This window comes from Abramis brama (assembly GCF_963993115.1).
Source record: "Abramis brama genome assembly, chromosome: 9".
In the NCBI taxonomy this organism is placed as follows: domain Eukaryota; kingdom Metazoa; phylum Chordata; class Actinopteri; order Cypriniformes; family Leuciscidae; genus Abramis; species Abramis brama.
In genome coordinates this window covers 44427081-44454202 of record NC_139971.1, presented here as the reverse complement: position 1 = coordinate 44454202, position 27122 = coordinate 44427081, and the positions used below count along the sequence as shown (strand labels likewise).

Here is a 27122-nt window from a genome sequence, read left to right as displayed (position 1 = left end):
CCTTCAGAACTGCCTTAATTCTACGTGGCATTGATTCAACAAGGTGCTGAAAGCATTCTTTAGAAATGTTGGCCCATATTGATAGGATAGCATCTTGCAGTTGATGGAGATTTGTGTGATGCACATCCAGGGCACGAAGCTCCCGTTCCACCACATCCCAAAGATGCTCTATTGGGTTGAGATCTGGTGACTGTGGGGGCCATTTTAGTACAGTGAACTCATTGTCATGTTCAAGAAACCAATTTGAAATGATTCGAGCTTTGTGACATGGTGCATTATCCTGCTGGAAGTAGCCATCAGAGGATGGGTACATGGTGGTCATAAAGGGATGGACATGGTCAGAAACAATGCTCAGGTAGGCCGTGGCATTTAAACGATGCCCAATTGGCACTAAGGGACCTAAAGTGTGCCAAGAAAACATCCCCCACACCATTACACCACCACCACCAGCCTGCACAGTGGTAACAAGGCATGATGGATCCATGTTCTCATTCTGTTTACGCCAAATTCTGACTCTACCATCTGAACGTCTCAACAGAAATCGAGACTCATCAGACCAGGCAACATTTTTCCAGTCTTCAACTGTCCAATTTTGGTGAGCTCGTGCAAATTGTAGCCTCTTTTTCCTATTTGTAGTGGAGATGAGTGGTACCCGGTGGGGTCTTCTGTTGTTGTAGCCCATCCGCCTCAAGGTTGTGCGTGTTGTGGCTTCACAAATGCTTTGCTGCATACCTCGGTTGTAACGAGTGGTTATTTCAGTCAAAGTTGCTCTTCTATCAGCTTGAATCAGTCGGCCCATTCTCCTCTGACCTCTAGCATCAACAAGGCATGTTCGCCCACAGGACTGCCGCATACTGGATGCTTTTCCCTTTTCACACCATTCTTTGTAAACCCTAGAAATGGTTGTGCGTGAAAATCCCAGTAACTGAGCAGATTGTGAAATACTCAGACCGGCCCGTCTGGCACCAACAACCATGCCACGCTCAAAATTGCTTAAATCACCTTTCTTTCCCATTCTGACATTCAGTTTGGAGTTCAGGAGATTGTCTTGACCAGGACCACACCCCTAAATGCATTGAAGCAACTGCCATGTGATTGGTTGATTAGATAATTGCATTAATGAGAAATTGAACAGGTGTTCCTAATAATCCTTTAGGTGAGTGTATAATTGGATGCAGTAATTGTATGATATGGAGACGTGTCTCATCGGCTGCTGTGTGTGTGACGTGACGTGACCCACCTTCACACACCTCTGTCTCGGGATGGAAAGTGAAGCCCTTCGGGCAGTGACACGTGAAGCTGCCCGGTGTGTTCCTGCACAGGCCGTTCTCACACAGGTGTCTGTTCATGATGCACTCGTCCACGTCTGAAACACACACACACACACACAGCGGTGACGCAGACGTCTCGTGCTCCCGACGCTAAAGCCTGCAGAGATACTGACCCACGCAGGTCTTCCCGCTGATGTCCACCTCGAAGCCCAGATTACAGTTACACTTGTATGTTCTGAGCATGTTCTCACACACGCCGTTCTGACAGATGTCAGGATCCAGCGCACACTCGTTTATATCTGAGACAGAGAGAGAGAGAGAGAGAGAGACATTCACATGTGTTTGGACAATACACATCGTTTCAAAGCAGCTTTAAAGAAAATGCATGTTTCTACATTACAATGTAGAGAGATCTGTTCTCTGACTCTTTAATTAATGCCCATTTGTCAGATATTTACAGTACTAAGATAATACAAATCACGCAGTTATCTGACATCATGTAAACAATCAGCTCATTAAAGTAATTATTTGTTGTGAATATACGTAAATATAAGTAAATATACATATGCATAACATACATGGTGAGTCTCACAAAGAATATAACCACTTCATAAATTATTAATATCTATAGCTATGAATCATTAGTACTATATAATAGTTATATAGATTCAATTATATTTATCTTATTTTATTTATATTTATATACATATTTATATATATATATATATTTGCATTTTAAAATATATCATTAATCAACCGTTTAATAATTCATATTATTTATCTTAATTATTATCATTTATTCAGATTTTTTTGTGTGGAATTTTGGGTGAAATATGAGCTATACATATAATGGTATTATTCATATATAAATATAAAATTTGATACATTAATTTATTATATTATATTATTTAGTTATTTACATTAATTATTAATTAACTGTTTAATAATTCCTAAGTATTAATTCATACATATATAATTGGATACAGTAATTTTATTATATTATTTATAATAATTATTAATTAATGGTTTAATAAGTAATATTTGTTTAACTGTTTTACTTTAGATTTTTAAGAGAAATATGGGCTATATCCATGATTTTTAAATGATTATATTAATTATTTATTTTATCATTTTAATTATTTGTAATTCATAAATAAATAAATAAATAAATATTTATTTATTTATTTAACTGTTTAATAAGTTATATTAGTTATCTAAATCATTATTTATGTAAACCTTTTTCTTTTGATTTTGGGGTGAAATATGACCTGGACGTGTTATACACATGTACTGTATGTATGTGTGTGTGTGTGTGTGTGTGTGTGTGTGTGTGTGTGGCCGTACCTCTGCCATCAGTCGTAGTTCCTAGGCCATGACTGCACAGGGCCGAAAACTCCGCTGGAACATAAACACACTGTTTAACAATGTGCTTTCAGATGCCAGAGAACTCTAAACACGTCTGCAGTGAGTGTGTGTGTGAGTGTGTGTGTGTGTTAGCAGGCTTCAACCTCAGACATGTGTTGAACCTCTAAAGGAGCTGATGTCATCCACGATGTCATCGAATCCAGAGGCGAGGAGTGATGTGTCAGAGCTGCTGTTGGGGACTGAAACTAGCGCAGAGTCACGCTAGATCTGTGTGTGTGTGTGTGTGTGTGTGTGGGCATGTTTAGCTATACTTTTGAGTACCAAATGTCGCCACAAGGATAGTAAAACTTGAGATTCCCTACTTTTTGCTGGTCCTCACAAGGAAAATGTATTAATTAACATAATAAAAGTTTTGTGTGTTGGGCAGGTTTAGGGGTCGGGTTAGTGTGTGTGTGTGTGTGAGTGATGAGTAGGTTTAGGGGTCGGGTTAGTGTGTGTGTGTGTGTGTGTGTGTGTGTGTGATGAGTAGGTTTAGGGGTCGGGTTAGTGTGTGTGTGTGTGTGTGTGTGTGTGAGTGATGAGTAGGTTTAGGGGTCGGGTTAGTGTGTGTGTGTGTGTGTGTGTGAGTTATGGGCAGGTTTAGGAGTCGGGTTAGTGTGTGTGTGTGTGTGTGTGTATGTGTGTGATGGGCAGGTTTAGGGGTTGGGTTAGTGTGTGTGTGTGTGTGTGATGGGTAGGTTTAGGGGTCGGGTTAGTGTGTGTGTGTGTGTGTGTGTGATGGGCAGGTTTAGGGGTTGGGTTAGTGTGTGTGTGTGTGTGTGTGTGAGTGTGTGTGTGATGGGCAGGTTTAGGGGTCGGGTTAGTGTGTGTGTGTGTGTGTGATGGGCAGGTTTAGGGGTCGGGTTAGTGTGTGTGTGTGTGTGTGTGTGTGTGTGATGGGCAGGTTTAGGGGTCGGGTTAGTGTGTGTGTGTGTGTGTGTGTGTTGGGCAGGTTTAGGGGTAGGGTTAGTGTGTGTGTGTGTGTGTGTGCGTGTGTGTGATGGGCAGGTTTAGGGGTAGGGTTAGTGTGTGTGTGTGTGATGGGCAGGTTTAGGGGTAGGGTTAGTGTGTGTGTGTGTGTGATGGGCAGGTTTAGGGGTAGGGTTAGTGTGTGTGTGTGTGTGTGATGGGCAGGTTTAGGGGTTGGGTTAGTGTGTGTGTGTGTGTGTGTGTTTGTGTGTGAGTGTGTGTGTGTGATGGGCAGGTTTAGGGGTCGGGTTAGTGTGTGTGTGTGTGTGATGGGCAGGTTTAGGGGTCGGGTTAGTGTGTGTGTGTGTGTGTTGGGCAGGTTTAGGGGTAGGGGTAGGGTTAGTGTGTGTGTGTGTGTGTGTGTGATGGGCAGGTTTAGGGGTAGGGTTAGTGTGTGTGTGTGTGATGGGCAGGTTTAGGGGTAGGGGTAGGGTTAGTGTGTGTGTGTGTGTGTGTGTGATGGGCAGGTTTAGGGGTAGGGTTAGTGTGTGTGTGTGTGTGTGTGTGATGGGCAGGTTTAGGGGTCGGGTTAGTGTGTGTGTGAGTGTGTGTGTGTGATGGGCAGGTTTAGGGGTCGGGTTAGTGTGTGTGTGTGTGTGTTGGGCAGGTTTAGGGGTAGGGGTAGGGTTAGTGTGTGTGTGTGTGTGTGTGTGTGTGTGTGTGTGTGTGTGCGTGTGTGTGATGGGCAGGTTTAGGGGTAGGGTTAGTGTGTGTGTGTGTGTGTGTGTGTGATGGGCAGGTTTAGGGGTAGGGTTAGTGTGTGTGTGTGTGTGTGTGATGGGCAGGTTTAGGGGTAGGGTTAGTGTGTGTGTGTGATGGGCAGGTTTAGGGGTAGGGTTAGTGTGTGTGTGTGTGTGTGTGTGTGTGATGGGCAGGTTTAGGGGTAGGGTTAGTGTGTGCGTGTGATGGGCAGGTTTAGGGGTAGGGTTAGTATAAAAACCATTAGGTCTATGGAGGTCCTCATAAGCATAGCTAAACAAATGTGTGTGTGTGTGTGTGTTAGTGTGTGTGCGAGAGAGTGTGTGTGTGTGTGTGTGATGGGCAGGTTTAGGGGTCGGGTTAGTGTGTGTGTGTGTGTGATGGGCAGGTTTAGGGGTCGGGTTAGTGTGTGTGTGTGTGTGTGTGTGTGATGGGCAGGTTTAGGGGTCGGGTTAGTGTGTGTGTGTGTGTGTGTGATGGGCAGGTTTAGGGGTGGGTTAGTGTGTGTGTGTGTCTGTGTGTGTGTGTGTGTGTGTGATGGGCAGGTTTAGGGGTCGGGTTAGTGTGTGTGTGTGTGTGTGTGTGTGTGTGTGTGATGGGCAGGTTTAGGGGTCGGGTTAGTGTGTGTGTGTGTGTGTGTACCTGAGTTGAGCGGTGGGCACGGTTGGCACGGCTCCCCGAAGGCGTACTCTACGTTGGCGCAGCAACATTCAGATTTGGTCACGGCGCCGAAGAACGGTCGCACACACTGACCGCGTTTATACCCTCCGTAACACGTGCTGCGCATGTGTGTGTCTGCGGGAGAGCAAACCCTTCTCACATCAGTCATCAAGAGCTCCATCAAGAGACGGGACACATGCTCATTTCAACAACAACAACATGCCGTGATAAACAGCCATTTACTAAATGACTGCAGAACACGAAGAGACATTATGCTTTAAGTCTTGATGATGTTCTCAGGCTCTACTAGAACTTGAATGTTATTCTCCTCATATTCTCCATTGTTGCGGCTCCTCTCTTCCCAGTCTGTCAGTAACGCTCTGTTTACTTCCTGTCTCTATGAAGCCCCTCCTTCTGAAAAGCACACTGTGCTCTGATTGGTCGGCTGGAGCAGTGTGTTGTGATTGGTCGAGCGCTTCGAGTGTGTTTGGGAAATGTCCCGCCCCTTTCAACACACTACTAACTTAACTCAACCAGGCCCCGCCCCTTTATTCTGCAAATTAATTATTTAAATGAGGAATATTGTTGTTGCTTCGCTGCGCTTAAAATTGAAAAGAAATGTCTTTTAATTTTACAGTAGGCCTATATATTTATATTGTTTTTCATGAATGTGAGTCATGACCGTTGGTCTGAAGGTCTGGCTACGCGAGACTATGAATGTTTATTTTGAATGTCTATCAAGCTAGTGAAGCTATTGGTTTATTTACAGTGGCTGCACTGGTGCACAATTATTTAATAAACAATTCACTACATTTTTGTCTGTATATTGTTTTACAAATTTAGGAAAATAATGTTTATTTTTGCCTTTCACAAAAGAATAATCACAGTCTCTTCCCCACAGTAAGGCTTACAGATACAGTTCATATGGTAATTCAGCACGGGTTTATTTAATTATTATTTTAGAATCGGATCGATGCTGAATCCCAGGTATCGGAAGCAAAAAAGCCGGATCGGACCACCCCTATTTTCAACACACTACTAACTAACTCAACCAGGCCCCGCCCCTTTATTCTGCGCCTTAATTATTTAAATGAGGAAGATTGTGACGTGTTCATTCCCGGAAGAAACTCAAGACTTTCAGGAGTTCAGAAACACTGACACTGATATAGAGAAGAACTGGAGCTTCTTCATGATTACTCATCAACATTACACACTGAAGAAAGATGAAGATGGAGAAAAGCATAAGAGAATCTGAACACACACATGCGGTTGCGCTCACCTACACACACGCGCCCGTCCAGTCCCACGGCGAGTCCCGGCATACACTCGCACCTGAACGAGCCCTCCGTGTTCACGCAGCGTCCGTTCATACACATGCCGGGAACATCACACTCGTCCACATCTGACACAAACACACACACATGACACACTGCATGAACAAAACATCCTCAACCCCTCACCCTTCCCTCGCCTAAGCCCTAAAATCATACTTCTTTTTTTATTTTATTTTTGTCCAGAAAGCTTATTTTATTTAATTTTGATAATATTTTTCTATTTTTTAATGCTATTTTTTTGGGCAATTTTTTGTTATTTTATTTACCTTTAAATTACTAGATTTGATCAATAAATAATAAATAAAGAGTAATTTAAGCACATTCCTCACATTCTTTCAACTTAAATTTAAAATAACTCACGATTTCATGCATAACCCTTTTAATTCAGCCCAAAATATCTAATAAACCTTTATTAACCTTTATTTTTAAGTGTGCATGCTCTTTAATACACAATAAAAATTATCAGCAAACACATGAAAGTGTCATATATTCAGAGCTTGACCTCTGGATCTGGAGCTCGGTCTGCTTTCAGTGTATAAAAGAGCTGCTAAACATCTGCTTTTCTGTGTCCAGGAAGTCCAAACTTTGATTTCGGGGTGAACCACTTCTTTAATGTGACTTCTATAATAATACCCATAATTCATCTGAACCCAGACTCTCACTCTCAGAACTCAAGCTGAGCATAATCAGTGTGATCAACAGTGTGTGTGTGTGTGTGTGTTTCCTGAGTGCTAGACCTGTTCCTCTTGAGACTATACAAATCATTAATGAGCAAATACATCATATGCATGACTTCAGAGTGTGTGAGTGTGAGAGTGTGAGAGAGTGTGTGTGTGTGTGTTCAGGTTTGTCTGTGCTTATGATGGCCAAATATGTGAAAAGTTCCTCAGATGATGTTCTGATTCAGACCAAATAATGTCAGCAGGTTTGAGTGACGATTTAGAGCTGGTTAGTAATAGTGTGTGTGTGTGTGTGTGTCTGTGTCTGTGTGTGTCTGTGTGAGAGTGTCTGTCTGTGTGAGAGTATGTGTGTGAGTGTGTGTGTGTGTGTGTGTGTGTGTGTGTGTGTGTTCACTTACCCATACAGAATCGGCCAGTGCCATCCAACAAGTATCCAGGTTTACAGATGCACTTGAAGCTGCCGTCCTCATTAATGCACATGCCGTTCAGACAGATGTTCCTAATCAAACACTCATCAGTGTCTAAAACACACACACACACACAATACACACACACAATACAACCAACACTTAAACAGGGTTCGTAAAGGCACGTCTTCATGAACATTTTTCTTTATTGACTTTATTTCTCACATTCTCTTCATGTTTACTAGAATATAAACAGAATATAATATAAGAATACAAACTAAGAACAGAATGTCTATGTAATGTGATTATATATTAATTCCTACAATACAAATTAAATAAATCCAATGCTTTATTACATTTTAAAGCCTTATTTTTCTAAAAACTAAATTCAAGCGGTTAAAGGAACTTGTCATTTACATCAACTCTAACTCCTCCCCTGAACAGACCACACCCACTCTTACTCTAATCCTTACAGTGAAACCCCGCCCCTCAGAATGACCCCGCCCACTCCGTGAGAGCGGCGTTGCTTTTCGGACATAGCAACAGTAACTAAAGGGGACGGGTCTTTGCGAACGGTCAGTTGTGCACGTGTTATTCCTTTATGTCACTATGTGCTTAATGGGGCATTATTATATTGAATTACGATGTTGTGGCAAGTCATGTTTCTGGCACTATGGGAGGAACTGAGTCTGTGTTGGGACTGCAGTGCATCATGGGATGTATTTCCCACCTTGGCAGTTCCTGCCGTCCGTCGAGATCTCGAAGCCGGCGTTACACACGCAGTGGAAGCTTCCCTCGGTGTTCACACAGCGGCCGTTGTTACAGATGCGACCGTTGGCCACACACTCATCCAGATCTACAGAGAACACACAGACGTGAGTGTGTGTGCATGTGCGGGGTGAGTGTGTGTGTGTGTGTGTGTTTCCTGAGTGCTAGACCTGTTCCTCTTGAGACTATACAAATCATTAATGAGCAAACACATCACATGCATGACTTCAGAGTGTGTGAGTGAGTCAGTGTGTGTGTGTGTGTGAGAGAGAGAATGCATGTGTGCGTTTGTGTGTGTTACCTCGACACTCGGTTCTAGTGGCAGTGCTCTGGAATCCAGTGGGACACTGACAGTAATAGGAACCGGGGGTGTTCACACACTCTCCGGTCACACAGGGCCTTCGCTCACACTCGTTCTCATCTGAACACACACACTTACATTTATTGTCATGAAAAATGCACAAAAAATACTTTTTTTATATGAAATATATATTTCCAAAAAACATTTTACTCTAAAACTGTGATAAAATCAAAGCCATAAATCTAAACCTGTTGTGTTCCAAATGTGAGTCTGACATCTCAACAAATGAGCCTCAGTGAGAGTGTGTTCGGCTGCAGTACCAAGCGCTTCCACTAGAGGAAACTCGTCTCTCGTTCATTTCCAATGTGCTCACGAGGAACACAAGCGTGACTGTTTTATGCAATATTCTAATTTTGTGCACAAGATAAATTCACAACTACTAATCTGTGTTGTAAAAAGCGGTATATAAATGAGGGTGACTTCACTACTGACCGATGCATTCTCCGCGGCCGTCCAGCCGGAAGCCCATGTTGCACTCGCAGCGGTAGCTCCCCGGCGTCGGCACACAGCGCCCGTTGATGCACAGGTTACGAAAGGCCTCGCACATGTTCCTGATGCTGACGTTCTGAGGCAGGACGACTGAGAGAGAGAGAGAGAGAGAGCGAGAGAGAGAGAGAGAGAGAGAGAGAGAGAGAGAGAGGCTTAACAATATCTTTATTAGACCATTTGTCCTTTTACCTCAATACAATTATCTTACAAAAATTTAATTTCATAAATAAAATTTCTATTTCTACACATTTAAAAACAACATTTCATTTTCTCCAATTTTACAAAGTACTCCCCCCACTGACCAAATTTCAGAAAACATTACAATGTCACTGACCAATTTATAATATGTATACTCTATCTTGATTCTAGCAGTTATCACCCCTTTTAGTACCATTTCAGCATTAACTGGAGCGCTTTTCAGCGTGCAGGAGAGAGAGAGAGAGAGAGAGAGAGAGAGAGAGAGAGAGAGAGAGAGAGGAGAGAGCGAGAGAGAGAGAGAGAGAGAGAGCGAGAGAGAGCGAGAGAGAGAGAGCGAGAGAGCGAGAGAGAGAGAGAGAGAGAGAGAGAGAGAGAGCGAGAGAGAGAGCGAGAGAGAGAGAGAGAGAGAGCGAGAGAGGAGAGAGAGAGAGAGCGAGAGAGAGAGAGAGAGAGAGAGAGACTCAGAGTCTGTAAACTGTAAAAAGAAATTCCAGGACTTTCAAGGACTTTTCAAGCACTACTTTTTTGGTTTTCAAGGACTACAAGCAGAGATCGCACTTATCAAATAATATCTTTAGGATTTTTTTACCTCAAATTACAGATATAAAGTATCCAAAATACAACTTACAGCGTATTTAATCATATATATTAAATACAAAGTTTTATAATGAACACACATGGGGAAAAGTTGTGAGATATGATCAGCCTCTCTAAACCAGCGGTTCTCGACCAGGCTCAAGATGACTAATGATGTAAAATAAGACAAGCTCAAACAACTCAAACCCTCCTCAACAGATGTTTTTTATGTTTAAAGAACCAGGATTCTCACGATCATGAAAAACCTCATGAATGAATGAGATTTATTATAAAACTGTGATTTCTAGTCCTAGGAAAGTCATGAAAATTCATAAAGTTGGTAAAAATATTTCGATGGTCCACTATAATTAATTAAAACAATATATTTTAATGCCAATCTTTTGAATATATTATCAGATAGAAATTGTGAGTAAATAGAAAACATAGATCCTCGCACATCATTCATAAGTGTGACGGATAAAAAGCCCAATATAAACACAGAAAGATTATGCAATTTTGAGTAGTGTGCGGGACTTATGCTTTTATTTTCCAGAAATTGTGAGTATAAAATATATATTTTTAAAATCTTATCCTTAAGGCGAGACACTACAGGTGAATAGGGTAACATTTTAAAATAATAGATATCATCATGAAACTTCCTCAGTTGATTACTTACACAAGTATATATAAAAAATGTATTACAAGTTTTAGAGCTTTGTATGTTTAATTATGCAAATTAGGCATTGTCTCATTAAATATGCACGATTTTGCATATATTTTCGGTAGATAGATCTGAACATATGATAAAGCCAGGTGCAAAATTCTTTTTTCATTTTGTTTACACACAAGATGAAAAAAAATTCAGAGGGATTTCAGGATATATGCTTTCATTACCTAGGAAATCTAAATATACTGTCCATAGCCTTAAAAAATCGATTTACGCCATTTTTTTTTGGATTAAAATGTCACATAAATCAGGCCAGGAATGATTTATTAACAAATCCCTCTGAATATCTTCAGGATACTGCTAAGTGTATAACTGGAGAGTTTGGTGTACACAGGCTGAGATGTTTGTTCTGGAGAATGACAAAAAACTCATTTTGAGAAAACGGCAGTTAAAGAGTTAAACGCTCTAAATGAGATTTCGTCGTTAGCTTTAAATCCCCCTTTGGACATTCACGATTGGTTACTGATAGAAAGGAAATGCCCATATTTGGGATAGCGTTGTGCAGGAGACTCAGAGCTTTACAGCGACCCCGGTCATGACAGACTTCAGTGAACAGACGGAGCTCGGCGTGTCGCGCTGGAATGCTGACTTCCTGGTAAATTCGGGAGAAACTTACTGTCGCAAGTAAACAAAATGTAATAAAATAAACATCTTAATGTATATTTTCAATGTTTTCTTTATAGCAGCTTGAAAGAACACATATTGAAGGAGTAAACTAGCCCAAAATCTCAAAACTGACCACTGCATGAAAAATCGATGTTTTGATTATTGTTGTGGAAAACTGTGAATATAGTTCAAAATTTCACTTGCATTTTAAAAGGAGATGCACTGATATTAGATTTTCAGCCGATAACGATTATTCAGAACGATAAAGGCCGATGCCAATAGTTTGGTTTTTCTTATGGAAAAAAATCTCTCCCAAACAATGCTGCAAGTTGGAGCACGTTTTTCCGCACCCTTTTGATTGACAGGATATAATCGGCTGTTTTTAAACAATCGGCCGATAGCTAAAATAATATCTTTTATCGGCCGATGCCGATTATTGGCCGATACATCGGTGCATCTCTAATTTTCACTCACTAGGGTTGATGGTGTACGAGGGAAGCTCAGGGAGTGTGGGCCGCACAGGTAAAGGGTCAAATGGGAACACGTCAGGTCGGTAAGGGTCATAGGGACCAGGAACAGGACCGGGACCGGGACCAGGACCGGGACGTGGACCAGGACCAGGACCAGGATATGGACCCAGATCTGGTCGGTCAGGATCAGGAATCGTGTGACCAATCAGACAGAGCCTCTGATACTCCTCTGAGAAGAGAGAGAGATTTGTTCAGTTTCATATTCATATTCAATTCATATTCTTCAGTTTCATTAGTTAACCGTCTAGTGCTGTTCGTGCGTCAATCAAAAATGACTGATTTTTTTTATATTTCAATAAAATGATTGTACTATATTTTAGTTCGATAATATTTTGTATTTTTAGGGGATATTATGGTACTACATTATATTTATGCTATAGTTATAATCCATTTATTTACTTTTTGATCATGGACCAAAAATAAAATTTCCAACTTAATCTGTCATAAATATCGAATGCTTTGGATCACAGACTTCAGTTTGGACTCTTTTTAAAAAGACACTTGACATATTATTGCTGAAGTAAAACAAAAAAAAAAAAAGTTACAAAAGTGACCTTAAAAAAAGTTATAGAATTTTATGTTTATTGTTATATACAATTTTTATAAGAAAATATATTTTCTTATTTTACTCTAAAACTGTGAAAAAAATCAAAGTTGTATTTCAAATTTGAGGTTGATATCTCCAAAAATGATCTTTTAGAAAATTTGGGAAATTCGCTTTCCATTCATTCCCAATGCGCTCATTTAGGAGCACAAGTGTGACTGTTGTTTTCAGGACCATTAAACCTGTTCAAATCACGTCCATGATTTTTGTGTGTGTGTGTGTGTTCACACAGGAAGTGCCAAAACCTTTACCAAGTTTCGTACCATTCCGATGAAGAAAACAATTCTACAAAAACAAAACGTACATTTTATTCGGTCGATTGACTGACCAGCACCAGAGGGTTAAACACATCACATGATTTCTGTATCGCAATCATCATTTATTATCAGTTTTTTTTCTTTCTGTATTGCTTGTTCAAATGATATTTCAATAGTTCAATTGATCTAAACCGTTTACATCATAGAAATTTCAGCCATTACACTGCAAAAAATGCTTTTCTTACTTAGTATTTTTATCTCGTTTCCAGTCCAAATATCTAAAAATACTTAAATCAAGATGCATTTACTAGATGAGTAAAAGGCCATACGGTGTTATGTCTTGTTTTTGGGGAAATAAATCCAAATTAAAGGGGTGGTTGATTATGATTTGACTTTTCTAACTTTAGTTAGTGTGTAATGTTGAGCATAAACAACATCTGCAAAGTTACAACGCTCAAAGTTCAAAGCAAAGGGAGATATTTACTTTTAAAGAAATCGCTTTTTAAGGACTACAACAAACGGCTGGTAGAGACTACACCACATTCCTCCCGGGTTAGTGACATCACTAACCCTAGAATTTACATAAACCCCGCCCCCGGGAACGTGATTTATAGATTATCATGACAGAATATGCTAATCAATGACTAGAAGATAACTCCACATCAGATACATAAATTCATCAACTAACCATTCAGAAATGTCCTGTTGCTCTACATGTTGTCACTTCTTCTTAAGTCTCTCCATCATTGTCTGACTCCGGTTTGAACATAAAGGCTAAAAGTTTTTGAAATTTTCAGTGCATGTGTGTGTGAGGTAAAAGAACACAGGCTGTTGAAGCTCCGCCCCCTGTGCCGGGAGCAGCAGCTCATTTGCATTTAAAGGGACACACACAAAAACATTGCGTTTTTGCTCACTCTCAAAAAGTGACATTTTTAACATGCTATATAAAAATATCTGTGGGGTATTTAGAGCTAAAACTTCACACACACACTCTGGGGACATCAGAGACTTATTTTACATCTTGTGAAAAGGGCATTACACCACCCCTTTAAGTGAGTTTTTGCTTAAAACAAGAAAAATTATCTGCCAATGGGGTGTTTCGGTTTGAATTAAGATTATTTTTCTTATCCCATTGGCAGATAATTTTGCTTTTTTTAAGCATCAACTCACTTAATTTTGATTATTTCCCCTAGAAAACAGGACATAATATCTTATATCATTTTACTCATCTAGTAAATGCATCTTGATTTAAGAATTTTTAGATATTTGAACTGGAAACGAGACAAAAATACTAGGAAAAGCTATTTTTGCTGTGTAATAAAGCTGCTAATGAAGCTATGCGAACTGAACTGAGAGACAGACAGTAATGAGATCGTATCTTCAGAGATTAAAGGAAACTGACTGTCGTGTTAAAGCGTGTTTTGTGGCGTCACCTGTTCCGCGGATGGGACACATCTCTGGGACGGTGGACCCGGACCAGCATCCTCGGTTCTCACAGCAGCACTGGCTCTTCGACATGCGCTGCGGCAGCAGGTTAGCACAGCGTCCGCTCACTATGTTAGCGTAGCAGACCCCTGTGCGGGAATCTGGAGCAGAACACACGTTCACACTGCAGGTCAATACAGTCACTCCACTTCTGAGGGCTTCACTTGGTTCTGTTACATTTCTGGAGCTAAAACAGTCTGCGTTCGTAAATTACGGGGACACACACACACTCACAGACACACACAAGTCACACATTCTCCCCCACACACACACACACACACACACACACACACACACTGGTTCGCTATCTTTGTGGGGACTCTCCATAGATGTAATGGTTTTTATACTGTCCAAACTATATATTCTGTTCCCTTACACTAACCCGACCCCAAAACCTATCCATCACACACACACACACACACACACACACACACACACACTAACCCGACCCCTAAACCTATCCATCACACACACACACACACACACACACACACACACACACACACACACACACACACACTAACCCGACCCCTAAACCTATCCATCACACACACACACACACACACACACACACACACACTAACCCGACCCCTAAACCTACCCATCACACACACACACACACACACACACACACACTAACCCGACCCCTAAACCTACCCATCACACACACACACACACACTAACCCGACCCCTAAACCAACCCATCACACACACACACACTCTCACACACACACAAACACACACACACTAACCCGACCCCTAAACCTGCCCATCACACACACACACACACACTTACCCGACCGCTAAACCTACCCATCACACACACACACACTAACCCGACCCCTAAACCAACCCATCACACACACTCTCACACACACTGTGTGACGGCGCAGTCACGTATAATGACGGAGCATCTCCAGCTGCAGGAGTGTGAGCGAGTGATGATGGAGGAGGAGAAGAGAGGGATGTTTGGCTCAGGAAACGCTTGGAGTGGATCGAGTCATAGCGCACATTCCTTCCACACCGAACCGCAGCCAACACACATCAGACCACTGACCCACTTACACACACACACACAAGACATCCTCCATCACACACAACCATTCATTTCTACCCTTTCATGTAATAATTCATTCTGTTTAATGTGCTTTTCTGGCCTGACGAATGACTGTGCGCATGTTCTGCCACAGCTAGTTACAGTCAGAGGAGTTCAAGTCAAAACCCGGTTACCGGTATCAGGGTTCGAGGAAAAGCTAACAGTAGATCATTTATAAAAATTAAAAATGACGATAAATGATTTGAAAATAAAAGGGAATCAAAATAGAACACTTACAAAAATGATTTAAATGATAAAAATGTAAAATAAAAATAAAAAAGATTTTAAAAAACACTTGTGACATGAAAATAAATTATTTTGAAATAAAACCAATTAAGTTAAAATAAAACACTTACTAAAATCAAACCAAAATAAATACTTAGTAAAAATGTATTAAATCATAAAAAGTAAAATGAAAATAAATAATTTAAAAATGAAAACAAATCAAAATAAAACTCTAAAAATTTAATTCTGAAAATGTAAAATGAAAATAAATAGCTTAAAATTAAAAACTAACAAAAGAAAACAATTACTAAAAATGTATTAAATCATAAATTAAAATAAATGAATGGTTTAAAAACAATCAATCAAAATAAAACACTAATTAAAAATTAATTAAATCATAAATATGTAAATATAAATGAATGTTTTTAAAATAAAACCAACCAAAATAAAACAAAAAAATAAATTCTAAAAATGTCAAATTAAAATGAATTATTTTAAAATAAAAACAATCAAAATAAAACAGTAAAAATTTAATTCTAAAAATGTCAAATGAAAATAAATTATTTTAAAATATATAAAATCAAAACAAAATACTCACTAAAATTAAACTAAATAAAATTAATTTTTTTGTTTGTTTACCTGCATGTCATGTGACCATTACTACAGTAAAAGAACTACAGTAAAAGTGTTGTTAAATTATTAAAATATAACTTTGAAATCTCAGGGGGAGAAAGAGTTTCGGCTGACAAACACGTTTGGGAATCCCTGAACTACAGCAATGTGACGTTTTCATTGAGAGGTGTTTCGTTCACATCTGACCGTGAGTTTGCAGTGGATTATGGGGAATCCTCCACCTCTGCATCTTAAATGTGACCAATAAGAAAACAGTGATAGTTGCTCAGACCAGAGGGACTCACCGATGCAGCGCGAGCCGTCCAGCGCCGTGTCGAAGCCCGTGGGACACCTGCAGAAGTAGCTGCCGATGGTGTTGGAGCACTGACCTCCGCTGCACAGGCCCGGTGTGTGTGAGCACTCGTCGACGTCTGAGACACACAGCACATCACACACCAGTTACAGCAACACTTCACCTGATCATACACTCACCTTCACACGTGATGATCTTCTGGATAATGACTGCGCAGAAATCGCTATCTACACCACTGTTCAGAGGTTAGGGGTCGGTCAGAGTCACCAAGGCTGCATTAATATGATCAAAAATACAGTAATATTTGTGAAATATTATTAGAGTGTAAATCAGCTGTTCTCTATGTGAATATATAGTAAAGTGTAATTTATTCCTGTGATCAAAGCTGAATTTTCAGCATCATTACTCCAGTCTTCAGTGTCACATGATCCTTCAGAAATCACTCTAATATGATGATTTGATGCTCAAGAAACATTTATGATTATTATCAGTGTTGAAAACAGCTTAATATTTCTGTGGAAACTGTGATACTTTTTATTTTTCAGGACTCTTTGATGAATAGAAAGTTGAAAGAACAGCATTTATTTGAAATATAATCTTTTGTGATATTATGAATGTCTTTACTGTCATTTGACTTTGATTAATAAAAGTATTAATTTCTTTTAAAAATTTACTGAAAAAACTTTTGAACGGTAGTGTTTATGATGCTGTATAAACAAATCGATAAAAAAAAAAATATATATATATAAAGATATTTTTATCTTTAATGACAAGTACTTTAAAAAAGACTGCATTAGGCCGGCGAGTGAAGGACGTTTATCTGAGAAACACTAAACAGGAGTGAGTCCATTATCACTCGGTGCTTTCCAGAGTTCTGGAACGTTATTTCTAGGTCCGGGGCGGGTACAGACACACACACACACACACACACACACACACACTCGGTTCTGCTTTAAAGAGTCTCACTGGAGTTCAGTAAAGTCCCATTTGCCTGAACACAAGTAAAAATAAAACTCTTCTGTCTCGCTGTAAACAGAGAATCAGCCAGACTCTCTCTCTCTCTCTCTCTGTCCTGTAAACACTCCTGAGAGCATCGTCTCTGCGCTAATGAGACTCACTGTCTAAACACACTCCTGCTGATCTAACGTCGGGACCGTCGCAGAACCAGCTCGAGGCTCGAGTCTGAACGTACACATGGTGTCAAGCTTTAAACTGCCCCTATTCTGCTATTTTAAAGGTTGCTAATGTTGTTTTGGCGTCTCCTAGAACGGGTTCACACGCATCAAAGGTCAAAAACACATGAATCTTCTCATAATCTGCACTGCAGCTTCAGCTCTTTTCTCTCAGTGTCTGAAACGCTTCCATCAAGGATTCAGTCTCTCTAAGCTCCGCCTCTCTGAGAGCTGCTCTGCTGTGATTGGTCAGAAAGCAAACGCTCATTATCATATCTGAATCTCAGCTCTTGATCACAGTGATACGAACAGTGACGATGGCGTGGGTTTGACCGTATCAATCTCAGAAAACAGCGTCTTCTCCACACGAACCAAACTCTTCCAGTGTTTGAGGGCGGGGCTAAGAGACGCAGTTCAGCCAATCAAGACCACAGGCTGGCATTATGCTAATTAGTTACAAGCCTATGCAGATTCAGCAGGAAGTGAGACTGAATTACTGACGACTCGTTCAAGAATCTATTCTTTCTTTTAGGAGACAATAACTTAATTTATGTGAACGTTGATTTTTAATACTTTGCAGACCTTTTATATTCATAAACAGCTTTATTACACACTACATGCAAGAGAATATTTGAAACACTTCTATCATATCATATTTCAAACACACTATCATATGGAAAATAATGACCCTAAATGAGAGTTTCATTAGATGACGATTTAGATGGAGTTTATGTGAGAGAGTTTCTAATGAATGAAGCTCATTCTACTGTAAAACAAACTACAGAAGATGTTTAACTGAAGAGCAGAACCAGAGAAAACCCCAAACCGAGAGTCGGAGACGACAAAAATACACACAGATAAATGCCTATTATGCTTATGCTTTTATCTTGGCAAATCTGAGCACAGTTCGAGACATGCAATTTCTTCTGAAACTCTAGAGGAGACGGATGTAACATGACGTTCTTCCTCAGTGTTTCTGTCTTGTTTTCCAGCACAAATATAGAAACATTCTTAAATCAGATGCATTTACTGGAGAAGCGACAAATGGAGATATTAGTTCTTGTTTACTGAAAAATGAAGTGAGTTTGTGTTTAAAACAAGAACTAATATCTGCCAACGGAATCTTAATTCGAAAACAAGATTATATTTCTGACTCCATTGGCAGATATTAGTTCATGTTTTAAACACAAACTCACTTCATTTTGATACATTTTTCAGTAAACAAGTCCTAATATCTTCAGTCATTTCACTTCTCCAGTAAATGTATCTTGATATTTAATGTTTAGTGTGTGTCTGTGTGAGAGTGAGTGAGTGAGTGAGTGTGAGTGAGTGAGTGTGAGTGAGTGAGTGAGCGAGTGTGTGTGTGTGAGTGAGTGAGTGAGTGAGTGAGTGAGCGAGTGTGTCTGTGTGAGAGTGAGTGAGTGAGTGAGTGTGTGTGTGTGTGTGAGTGAGTGAGTGAGTGAGTGAGTGAGCGAGTGAGTGAGCAAGTGTGTGAGTGAGTGAGTGAGTGAGTGAGTGAGTGAGCGAGTGAGTGAGCAAGTGTGTGAGTGAGTGTGGGTGTGTGAGTGAGTGAGTGAGTGAGTGAGCGAGCGAGTGTGTGTGTGTGAGTGAGCGAGCGTGTGTGTGTGAGTGAGTGAGCAAGTGTGTGAGTGTGTGTGTGTGTGTGAGTGAGCGAGTGTGTGTGTGTGAGTGAGTGAGCGAGTGTGTCTGTGTGAGAGTGAGTGAGTGAGTGTGTGTGTGTGAGTGAGTGAGTGAGTGAGCGAGTGAGTGAGCAAGTGTGTGAGTGAGTGTGTGTGTGTGAGTGAGTGAGTGAGTGAGCGAGCGAGTGTGTGTGAGTGAGTGAGTGAGCGAGTGTGTCTGTGTGAGAGTGAGTGAGTGAGTGAGTGTGTGTGTGTGAGTGAGTGAGTGAGTGAGCGAGTGAGTGAGCAAGTGTGTGAGTGAGTGTGTGTGTGTGAGTGAGTGAGTGAGTGAGTGAGTGAGTGAGTGAGTGAGTGAGTGAGTGAGTGAGCGAGCGAGTGTGTGTGTGTGAGTGAGCGAGCGAGCGTGTGTGTGTGAGTGAGTGAGCAAGTGTGTGAGTGTGTGTGTGTGTGTGAGTGAGTGAGTGAGTGAGTGAGCGAGCGTGCGTGCGTGCGTGAGTGAGTGAGCAAGTGTGTGAGTGAGTGAGTGAGCGAGTGTGTGTGTGTTTGTGAGTGAGTCAGTGAGTGAGCAAGTGTGTCAGTGAGTGAGCGAGTGTGTGTGAGTGAGCGAGTGTGTAAGCGAGTGTGTGTGAGTGAGTGTGTGTGTGTGTGAGTGAGTGAGTGAGTGTGTGTGTGAGTGTGTGAGTATGTGTGTGAGTGAGTGTGTGAGTGTGTGTGAGGAGTCAGTGAGTGAGTGAGCGAGTGTGTGTGTGAGTGAGTGAGTCAGTGAGTGTGTGAGCGAGTGAGTGAAATAGTGAGTGAGTGAGTCAGTGAGTGAGCGAGTGTGTGAGCGAGTGTGTGTGTGAGTGAGTGTGTGAGTGAGTCAGTGAGTGAGCGAGTGTGTGAGCGAGTGTGTGTGTGAGTGTGTGTGTGTGAGTGAGTGAGTGAGTCAGTGAGTGTGTGAGCGAGTGAGTGAAATAGTGAGTGAGTGAGTGAGTGAGTGAGCGAGTGTGTGAGCGAGTGTGTGTGTGTGTGAGTGAGTGAGTGAGTGAGTGAGTGAGTGAGTGAGTGAGTGAGTGAGTGAGTGAGTGAGTGAGTTCTCACCTTCACATTTCTGTGTGATCTCGTTGAACTTGTGTCCGGCGGGGCATTTGCACTCAAATGAGCCCACAGTATTCACACAGTTCCCCCCCTGACAGAGTCCAGGAATGGCCTGGCACTCGTCCACATCTGCGCACACACACAGAGAGAGAGAGAGAGAGAGAGAGAGAGAGGAAATGCTTTAACAACACAACACAACAGATGCACTCAAATCAGTGTGTGTAATTCAAAACAGAACAACATCAGGAGGAAATATCTGCGTTCCAGCAGCATGAAGCCCGTCACTTCATGTGTGTTTGAGCCACAAAAAAGAGCAAAGAGTTACGACAAGACAAACCATGGCCTTTCATTTCATTTCTATGTGAATAATCAAATCTAAGTAAAATGAGTGTTATTGATCATGTGGTTTTTATACAGACAGTCAAGATGTTCTTCTTCCATTGTGTCAGAAAAGATATAAACCATACTGTTTAAAAAGGGGGAAACACACACACACACACACACAAAAGTTTGGGTTCAGTAAGATTTTTTAATGCTTGTGAAAGAGTCTTTTTTTGCTCCCCAAGGCTGCATTTATTTGATCAAAAATACAGTAAAAATTGTGAAATATTATTCCAATGTAAATCATCTGTTCTGAATATATAGTAAAGTGTAATTTATTCCTGTGATCAAAGCTGAATTTTCAGCATCATTACTCCAGTCTTCAGTGTCACATGATCCTTCAGAAATCACTCTAATATGATGATTTGATGCTCAAGAAACATTTATGATTATTATCAGTGTTGAAAACAGTTCGTATTTTTGTGGAAACCATGATTTTTCAGGGTTCTTTGATTAATAGAAAGTTTAAAAGAACCGCATTTATTAGAAAAAGAATCTTTTGTAACATTATAAATGTCAATTTAATGCATCCTTGCTGAATAAAAATATTAATTCCTTTAGAAAATTTTCTTTTAGAATATTTTATTTTAGAGCTGCTTTACAGCAATATTGTATTCTATTCGCATAATTTAATCATTATTACCTGTTTATTACTGAAAAACAGCTTTTCAGTCTTGTGTCAGTTCATGTCCACGGTGAGACACCGAACACACACCTGCATCACACACACACACACACACACACACCTGCATCACACACATACTCACACACACACATACACAGGTCTGAGTCGCATGCGCAGACACACACTGACAGACAGAGAGGAGCAAGGAAAACTATTAAGGGACAAGATAAAAACCTGATTGATTTGAAGAGAAGTGTGAGGCCGAACAGAGAGAGAGGAGACGAAACGAGACGTTCTCCCAGAGCGGCTCAGACAGCCAGACGAAAAAAGAATTTACCCAGCTGGAGGAATTACATTCACAGCCAAACCACACACACACACACACACACACACACACACCGGAGACGTTCTGTGACAATACTGAAACCGGCACATCTTACCCCAACACAGCTCCCACCCACGCCAGTCCGTTTGTGTCAACTACTCTGTGCAACACATTTGTCTACGTCTACTGTAGGGCTGCCGATTTGGGGAAAATGTCATATTGCGATTATTGAGGTCAATATTGCGATTGCGATATAATAAACTAATGGTTTCATGAGTCAACTTGCTTAGTTCTCAAGGAAAACGCACACACAGATTAGTGATAATGCTGATATGTGTGTTTCTCAACTCAAACTAGCAACAACTACTAAATTTACAGTGTTTTCAAATTAAATGGTTATTTTTTACTAAATTAAATAATGACATCTTTGCATTACTGCAAACTTGTTATTGTCTCAATAGTACAATAGTATAAAATAAATAGAACAATAAATAAGAACATTTGTATGCTCATGAAAATAAGATATTTTGAACATCCTGTCCAGATAAACAGGGACATTAAGCAGGAAGTGTATTGTGATTATCAAAACATTCGGTAACTAAACAGAATTGTATTAAGTTTAGTGACAACAAGTTACAATGTTTACATGGTACAGTGACTGGTACGCTACTGTTTTTATTATTGCTTAACACTAATTTCACAATTTCAATTAAAATCTTGTGATTTGATTCTGATCTTGATTCAATATCGATTCATTTGGATAAATATTAGGTACAGTATGTTCATTTTTCTCATTAAATATAATGTGGTTTTTACTAGGCTGTAATAACAACGTTGCAATATTTTAATGATACAAGTAAAAATATAATAAATATTTAATATAGTGCACATATTTAGCAAAATACTCCTCTCTCTATATATAATTTGTCTTGTCAACTAACGTGCTCTGGTCATTAATGGCTCTCCTGAGGTCAATGTAACGTCACGTGACGTGTGTTCTCCAGCTGTTTTATGGACCTCTTTCCGCAGCTGAAAACACTGAGTGATCAATATTATGTATGAGGCATAAACATTTCGGTAAGTTGTACTATATCTTTCAACACACCAATTGTTCATTTGTGTTTATTTACTATTAACTATAGTAAAGAGTAAGAGATGTTCGGTTCACGACCACGTCACATTTACAAGCGCCAAAATGTTGAATTTCCTAATAAAATGGACAGAATCTGAGAGCTGATGATTTGTTTCGTATCATAAGTAACTGCTCTGTCTCTGCGTGAGAACATGTGTGTGTGTGGCGTGCGAGTGTGTGATTGCGTGTGATTGCGTGAGTCTCGCGCTGAATGAGAGAGTTGGCAGCCCTGCTGTCTCTGCTCAGTGTCATCGCCATATAACAGAGGTGGAGGTTTTCTGGCCCCAGTTCAGTGTCCGTGTGTTCGGCATCATCCGGTTCTCCGCGCCGCACACCGGAGAACCTCACGACGTGAGCACACACACCACAGCCTGAACCGAAACTGACTGGTCTTCTTCTGATTAGCCGTGTAGAGAGAGTGTGCTAACAGCTCTCAGAGAGAATGGGTTGTCATGTCCACACATATCACAGCAATTTGCATCATATAATCGCCTAGGCTTGACATCGATGCATGCGATATGATTAATCGTGCGGCACTAATCGTAAATGATGTAGTTTTATATTTTATAGTTTTCAGTTTCATGCTTTATACGTTTTTTCTCTCAGTGAAAGTTCTGCAATTCAATTCAATTCACGTTTATTTGTACAAAGCAGCTTTACAGAAAGTGCATGAGTCCACAGTACAATTTAGAGTGATCTGTTATCAGAGGGAACTGTCTAAGTTATGTATTTCAGAAAGACACAGTTAGCTAAAAATGTATTAATTTAAACAATGTACTAATTTAATGCAGATACAATGAGCTCATTGAAGTAATGCAATGTATTTTACAGATATGCAGATACACAACTAAGAGTGTTTACAGGCTCCAGACTAACATTTGAGAGAACATCTGAAGTTCTAGAGCACCGGATTTTGGTAGCGCCGCATAATATTAATAAAACTTAAAACTGCAGTGAACCAAAGACAGTCTCAAAAACACGCTTTGAAATCGCTGGTGTTTCTGACGTCACAAACTACCTTGTAACCAATCAGATCAACGTGTGATCGTCAACCAGTGGATCTCTGAGCTGAGTGAGTGAGTGGAGGCGGGGATCATTTGCATATTCATAGAACCGCGCATACTAAATGAGGCGAGGGTGTCGAGTTACATTCAAGATATTATAAGACATGAATAATATTTTTTTTACGAGGAAAAAACGTTTAAAAATGTCACTTTGGTGATCAAAGATGAGTTTAAGGGATAAAATGATTGACTTTAAGGGGGCTTTAAAAGACTTTTAAATTATGTTTTATTAATGTTACTGGAAGAATGTTTGTTCTAAACTTTGAGAGAACGTTCCCTGTGAGCTGGGAACACATCATCATTTACTAGTGTCTCAACAACGACTGTAGACATGGACAAATGAACAGAACAAAGCTCTCGACTCTTTTCGGCCCAAATGAAGCTCATACCCATCAGCCTTCAGCTCACAGATCAGCAGGTGCATCATCTGACTGATCCTGTACAGTAACTGTCTGTGTGTGTGTGTGTGTGTCCTGGAGGAAGTTTTCAGTGTTTCAGAGTTGATCTTGATCAGTGTGTGTGTTGTGGGATCGTCTGGCTCGCTGAAGCGTGCGTCGATGTGTTCTGACAGTGTGTCCTTGTTTGCATGACTGCGAGCATTCCTGCATTAGAACCAAAACCAATCTGACTCAATTAGAGTCGATCCGCGTGTGTGTGAGTGAGTGTGTGTGTGTATGGGGACTTAAACCTGAAATGCACAGACTCATGGGGACTCGTGTCACTGTGTGACCTGCAGGAATGAAAATGTAAAAATGTCGGGTTAGTGTGTGTGTGTGTGTGTGTGTGCGATAGGTAGGTTTAGGGATCGGGTTAGTGTGTGTGTGTGTGTTTGTGATGGGTAGGTTTAGGGGTCGGGTTAGTGTGTGTGTGTGTGTGTGTGTGTGTGTGTGTGTGTGTGATGGGCAGGTTTAGGGGTCGGGTTAGTGTGTGTGTGTGTGTGTGTGTGATGGGTAGGTTTAGGGGTCGGGTTAGTGTGTGTGTGTGTGTGTGTGATGGGCAGGTTTAGGGGTCGGGTTAGTGTGTGTGTGTGTGTGTGTGTGTGTGTGTGATGGGCAGGTTTAGGGGTCGGGTTAGTGTGTGTGTGTGTGTGTGTGTGATGGGTAGGTTTAGGGGTCAGGTTAGTGTGTGTGTGTGTGTGATGGGCAGGTTTAGGGGTCGGGTTAGTGTGTGTGTGTGTGTGATGGGCAGGTTTAGGGGTCGGGTTAGTGTGTGTGTGTGTGTGTGTGTGTGTGTGTGTGTGTGATGGGCAGGTTTAGGGGTCGGGTTAGTGTGTGTGTGTGTGTGATGGGCAGGTTTAGGGGTCGGGTTAGTGTGTGTGTGTGATGGGCAGGTTTAGGGGTCGGGTTAGTGTGTGTGTGTGTGTGTGTGTGATGGGCAGGTTTAGGGGTCGGGTTAGTGTGTGTGTGTGTGTGTGTGTGTGTGTGTGATGGGCAGGTTTAGGGGTCGGGTTAGTGTGTCTGTGTGTGTGATGGGCAGGTTTAGGGGTCGGGTTAGTGTGTGTGTGTGTGTGATGGGCAGGTTTAGGGGTCGGGTTAGTGTGTGTGTGTGATGGGTAGGTTTAGGGGTCGGATTAGTGTGTGTGTGTGTGTGATGGGTAGGTTTAGGGGTTGGGTTAGTGTGTGTGTGTGTGATGGGTAGGTTTAAGGGTTGGGTTAGTGTGTGTGTGTGTGTGATGGGCAGGTTTAAGGGTTGGGGTTAGTGTGTGTGCGTGTGTGTGATGGGTAGGTTTAGGGGTTGGGTTAGTGTGTGTGTGTGTGTGTGTGATGGGTAGGTTTAAGGGTTGGGGTTAGTGTGTGTGTGTGTGTGTGTGTGTGTGTGTGTGTGTGTGTGTGTGATGGGTAGGTTTAGGGGTTGGGTTAGTGTGTGTGTGTGTCTGTGTGTGTGTGTGATGGGTAGGTTTAGGGGTTGGGTTAGTGTGTGTGTGTGTGTGTGTGTGTGTGTGTGTGTGTGATGGGTAGGTTTAAGGGTTGGGGTTAGTGTGTGTGTGTGTGTGTGATGGGTAGGTTTAAGGGTTGGGGTTAGTGTGTGTGTGTGTGTGTGATGGGTAGGGTTAGTGTACGGGGACAGAATATACAGTTTATACAGTGTAAAAACCATTACGTCTATGGAGAGTCCCCACAAAGATAGCGAACCAGACTGTGTGTGTGTGTGTGTGTGTTCTCACCCTGACAGGCCCCAGAGCGGTGGTTGGGGATGAAGCCCCGGCGGCAGGGGTGTGGTTGAGCGGGACACTGTTCGCACGGGTGACCCCAGGCCCGTCCCACCGTCGCACAACACAGCGTCTTGGTGCACACGATCCCGGTCAGCTGACCCTGGCACATCTGGTTACTGACCGACGCAAAACAGGGTCCCGTCCTGTAATCTGCAGGACACACAACACATTCAACACATTAAACACAGAGACGGGGATGATGGGTGAACTAACCCTTTAAAGGGGTCATCGGATGCCCATTTCCACAAGTTGGTGTGATTCTTCAGGGTCGTCATGTAAAGTTTGTAACATACTTTGGTTAAAATTCCTCAATGTTTGTGTAAAACACCCTTTCACCTCCTCAAGAACAGCTCTGTTCACAGCGACCCGTTTCGGTGCATGTCTCTTTAAATGATAATGAGCAACTAGCGGAAATATGCTAATACGGGAAATATGCTAATACGGGACAGTCCGTCAGCGGTCGTGGGCGGAGCATGAGCAATATGACATCATATTGCTCAGAAAATCCAAGTCTTTTTGAGGATGAAAAAAAAGAAGCGAATGGATTTTTTTCATTGTGGTGGTTGTGTCCACACACTGCTAACACACATTTATGTAAAAGTGAATTTTGCATCTGATGACCCCTTTAGAGAACTCCTTTTCACATCTCCATCTCTCGTTGTGTGTAATGTTGTTTAAACACACAGAGACGGGGATGTGATCATCATGTTTAGCTCAGGGTCATCTGTGTGTGCGTGTTTATCTACTCAGAGGACCTGTTATGCTTCTTTCCATGTTCATCTTTCTTCAGTGTGACAACAACACACACTCCTGCCCAACAACAGCCCAACACACACACACACACACTCCTGCCCAACAACAGCCCAACACACACACACACACACACACACACACTCCTGCCCAACAACAGCCCAACGTTCTTCCAAGTAAACTACCTGTTGGTCCTCTTTTCTTTTTCTTTACACAGTTCATGAGTGTGTGTTTAGTCTACAGACAGTAATAAGTCTCAGCATTCAAAACACAAACACACACATTTACTTGGACTTCTATTTGTTTAAAGATGACCCATGATGCTTTTCTCCATCTTCATCTTTCTTCAGTGTGTAATGTTGCAGTTTGATCATGAAAAGCTCCAGTTCTTCTCTATATCAGTGTCAGTGTTTCTGAACTCCTGAAAGTCTTGAGTTTCTTCCGGGAACGAACACGTCACAGTCTTCCTCACT

General features: G+C 41.3%; 1 protein-coding gene across 1 annotated transcript in view; it reads right to left on the bottom strand.

The window, feature by feature from the left end:
- fbn1 (fibrillin 1) overlaps positions 1 to 27122 on the bottom strand; it is a 108579-nt gene that overhangs the window by 68627 nt on the left and 12830 nt on the right. The window contains exons 8-21 of the mRNA XM_084123806.1: positions 25852 to 26049; positions 20164 to 20289; positions 16264 to 16389; positions 13974 to 14126; positions 11624 to 11848; positions 8986 to 9132; positions 8494 to 8613; positions 8155 to 8280; positions 7416 to 7538; positions 6283 to 6405; positions 4986 to 5138; positions 2616 to 2669; positions 1445 to 1570; positions 1241 to 1366 (exon numbers count right to left, since the gene is read on the bottom strand). Coding sequence (XP_083979932.1) covers positions 1241 to 1366; positions 1445 to 1570; positions 2616 to 2669; positions 4986 to 5138; positions 6283 to 6405; positions 7416 to 7538; positions 8155 to 8280; positions 8494 to 8613; positions 8986 to 9132; positions 11624 to 11848; positions 13974 to 14126; positions 16264 to 16389; positions 20164 to 20289; positions 25852 to 26049 — 1926 coding nt within the window. The remainder of the gene's footprint in view (positions 1 to 1240; positions 1367 to 1444; positions 1571 to 2615; positions 2670 to 4985; positions 5139 to 6282; positions 6406 to 7415; positions 7539 to 8154; positions 8281 to 8493; positions 8614 to 8985; positions 9133 to 11623; positions 11849 to 13973; positions 14127 to 16263; positions 16390 to 20163; positions 20290 to 25851; positions 26050 to 27122) is intronic.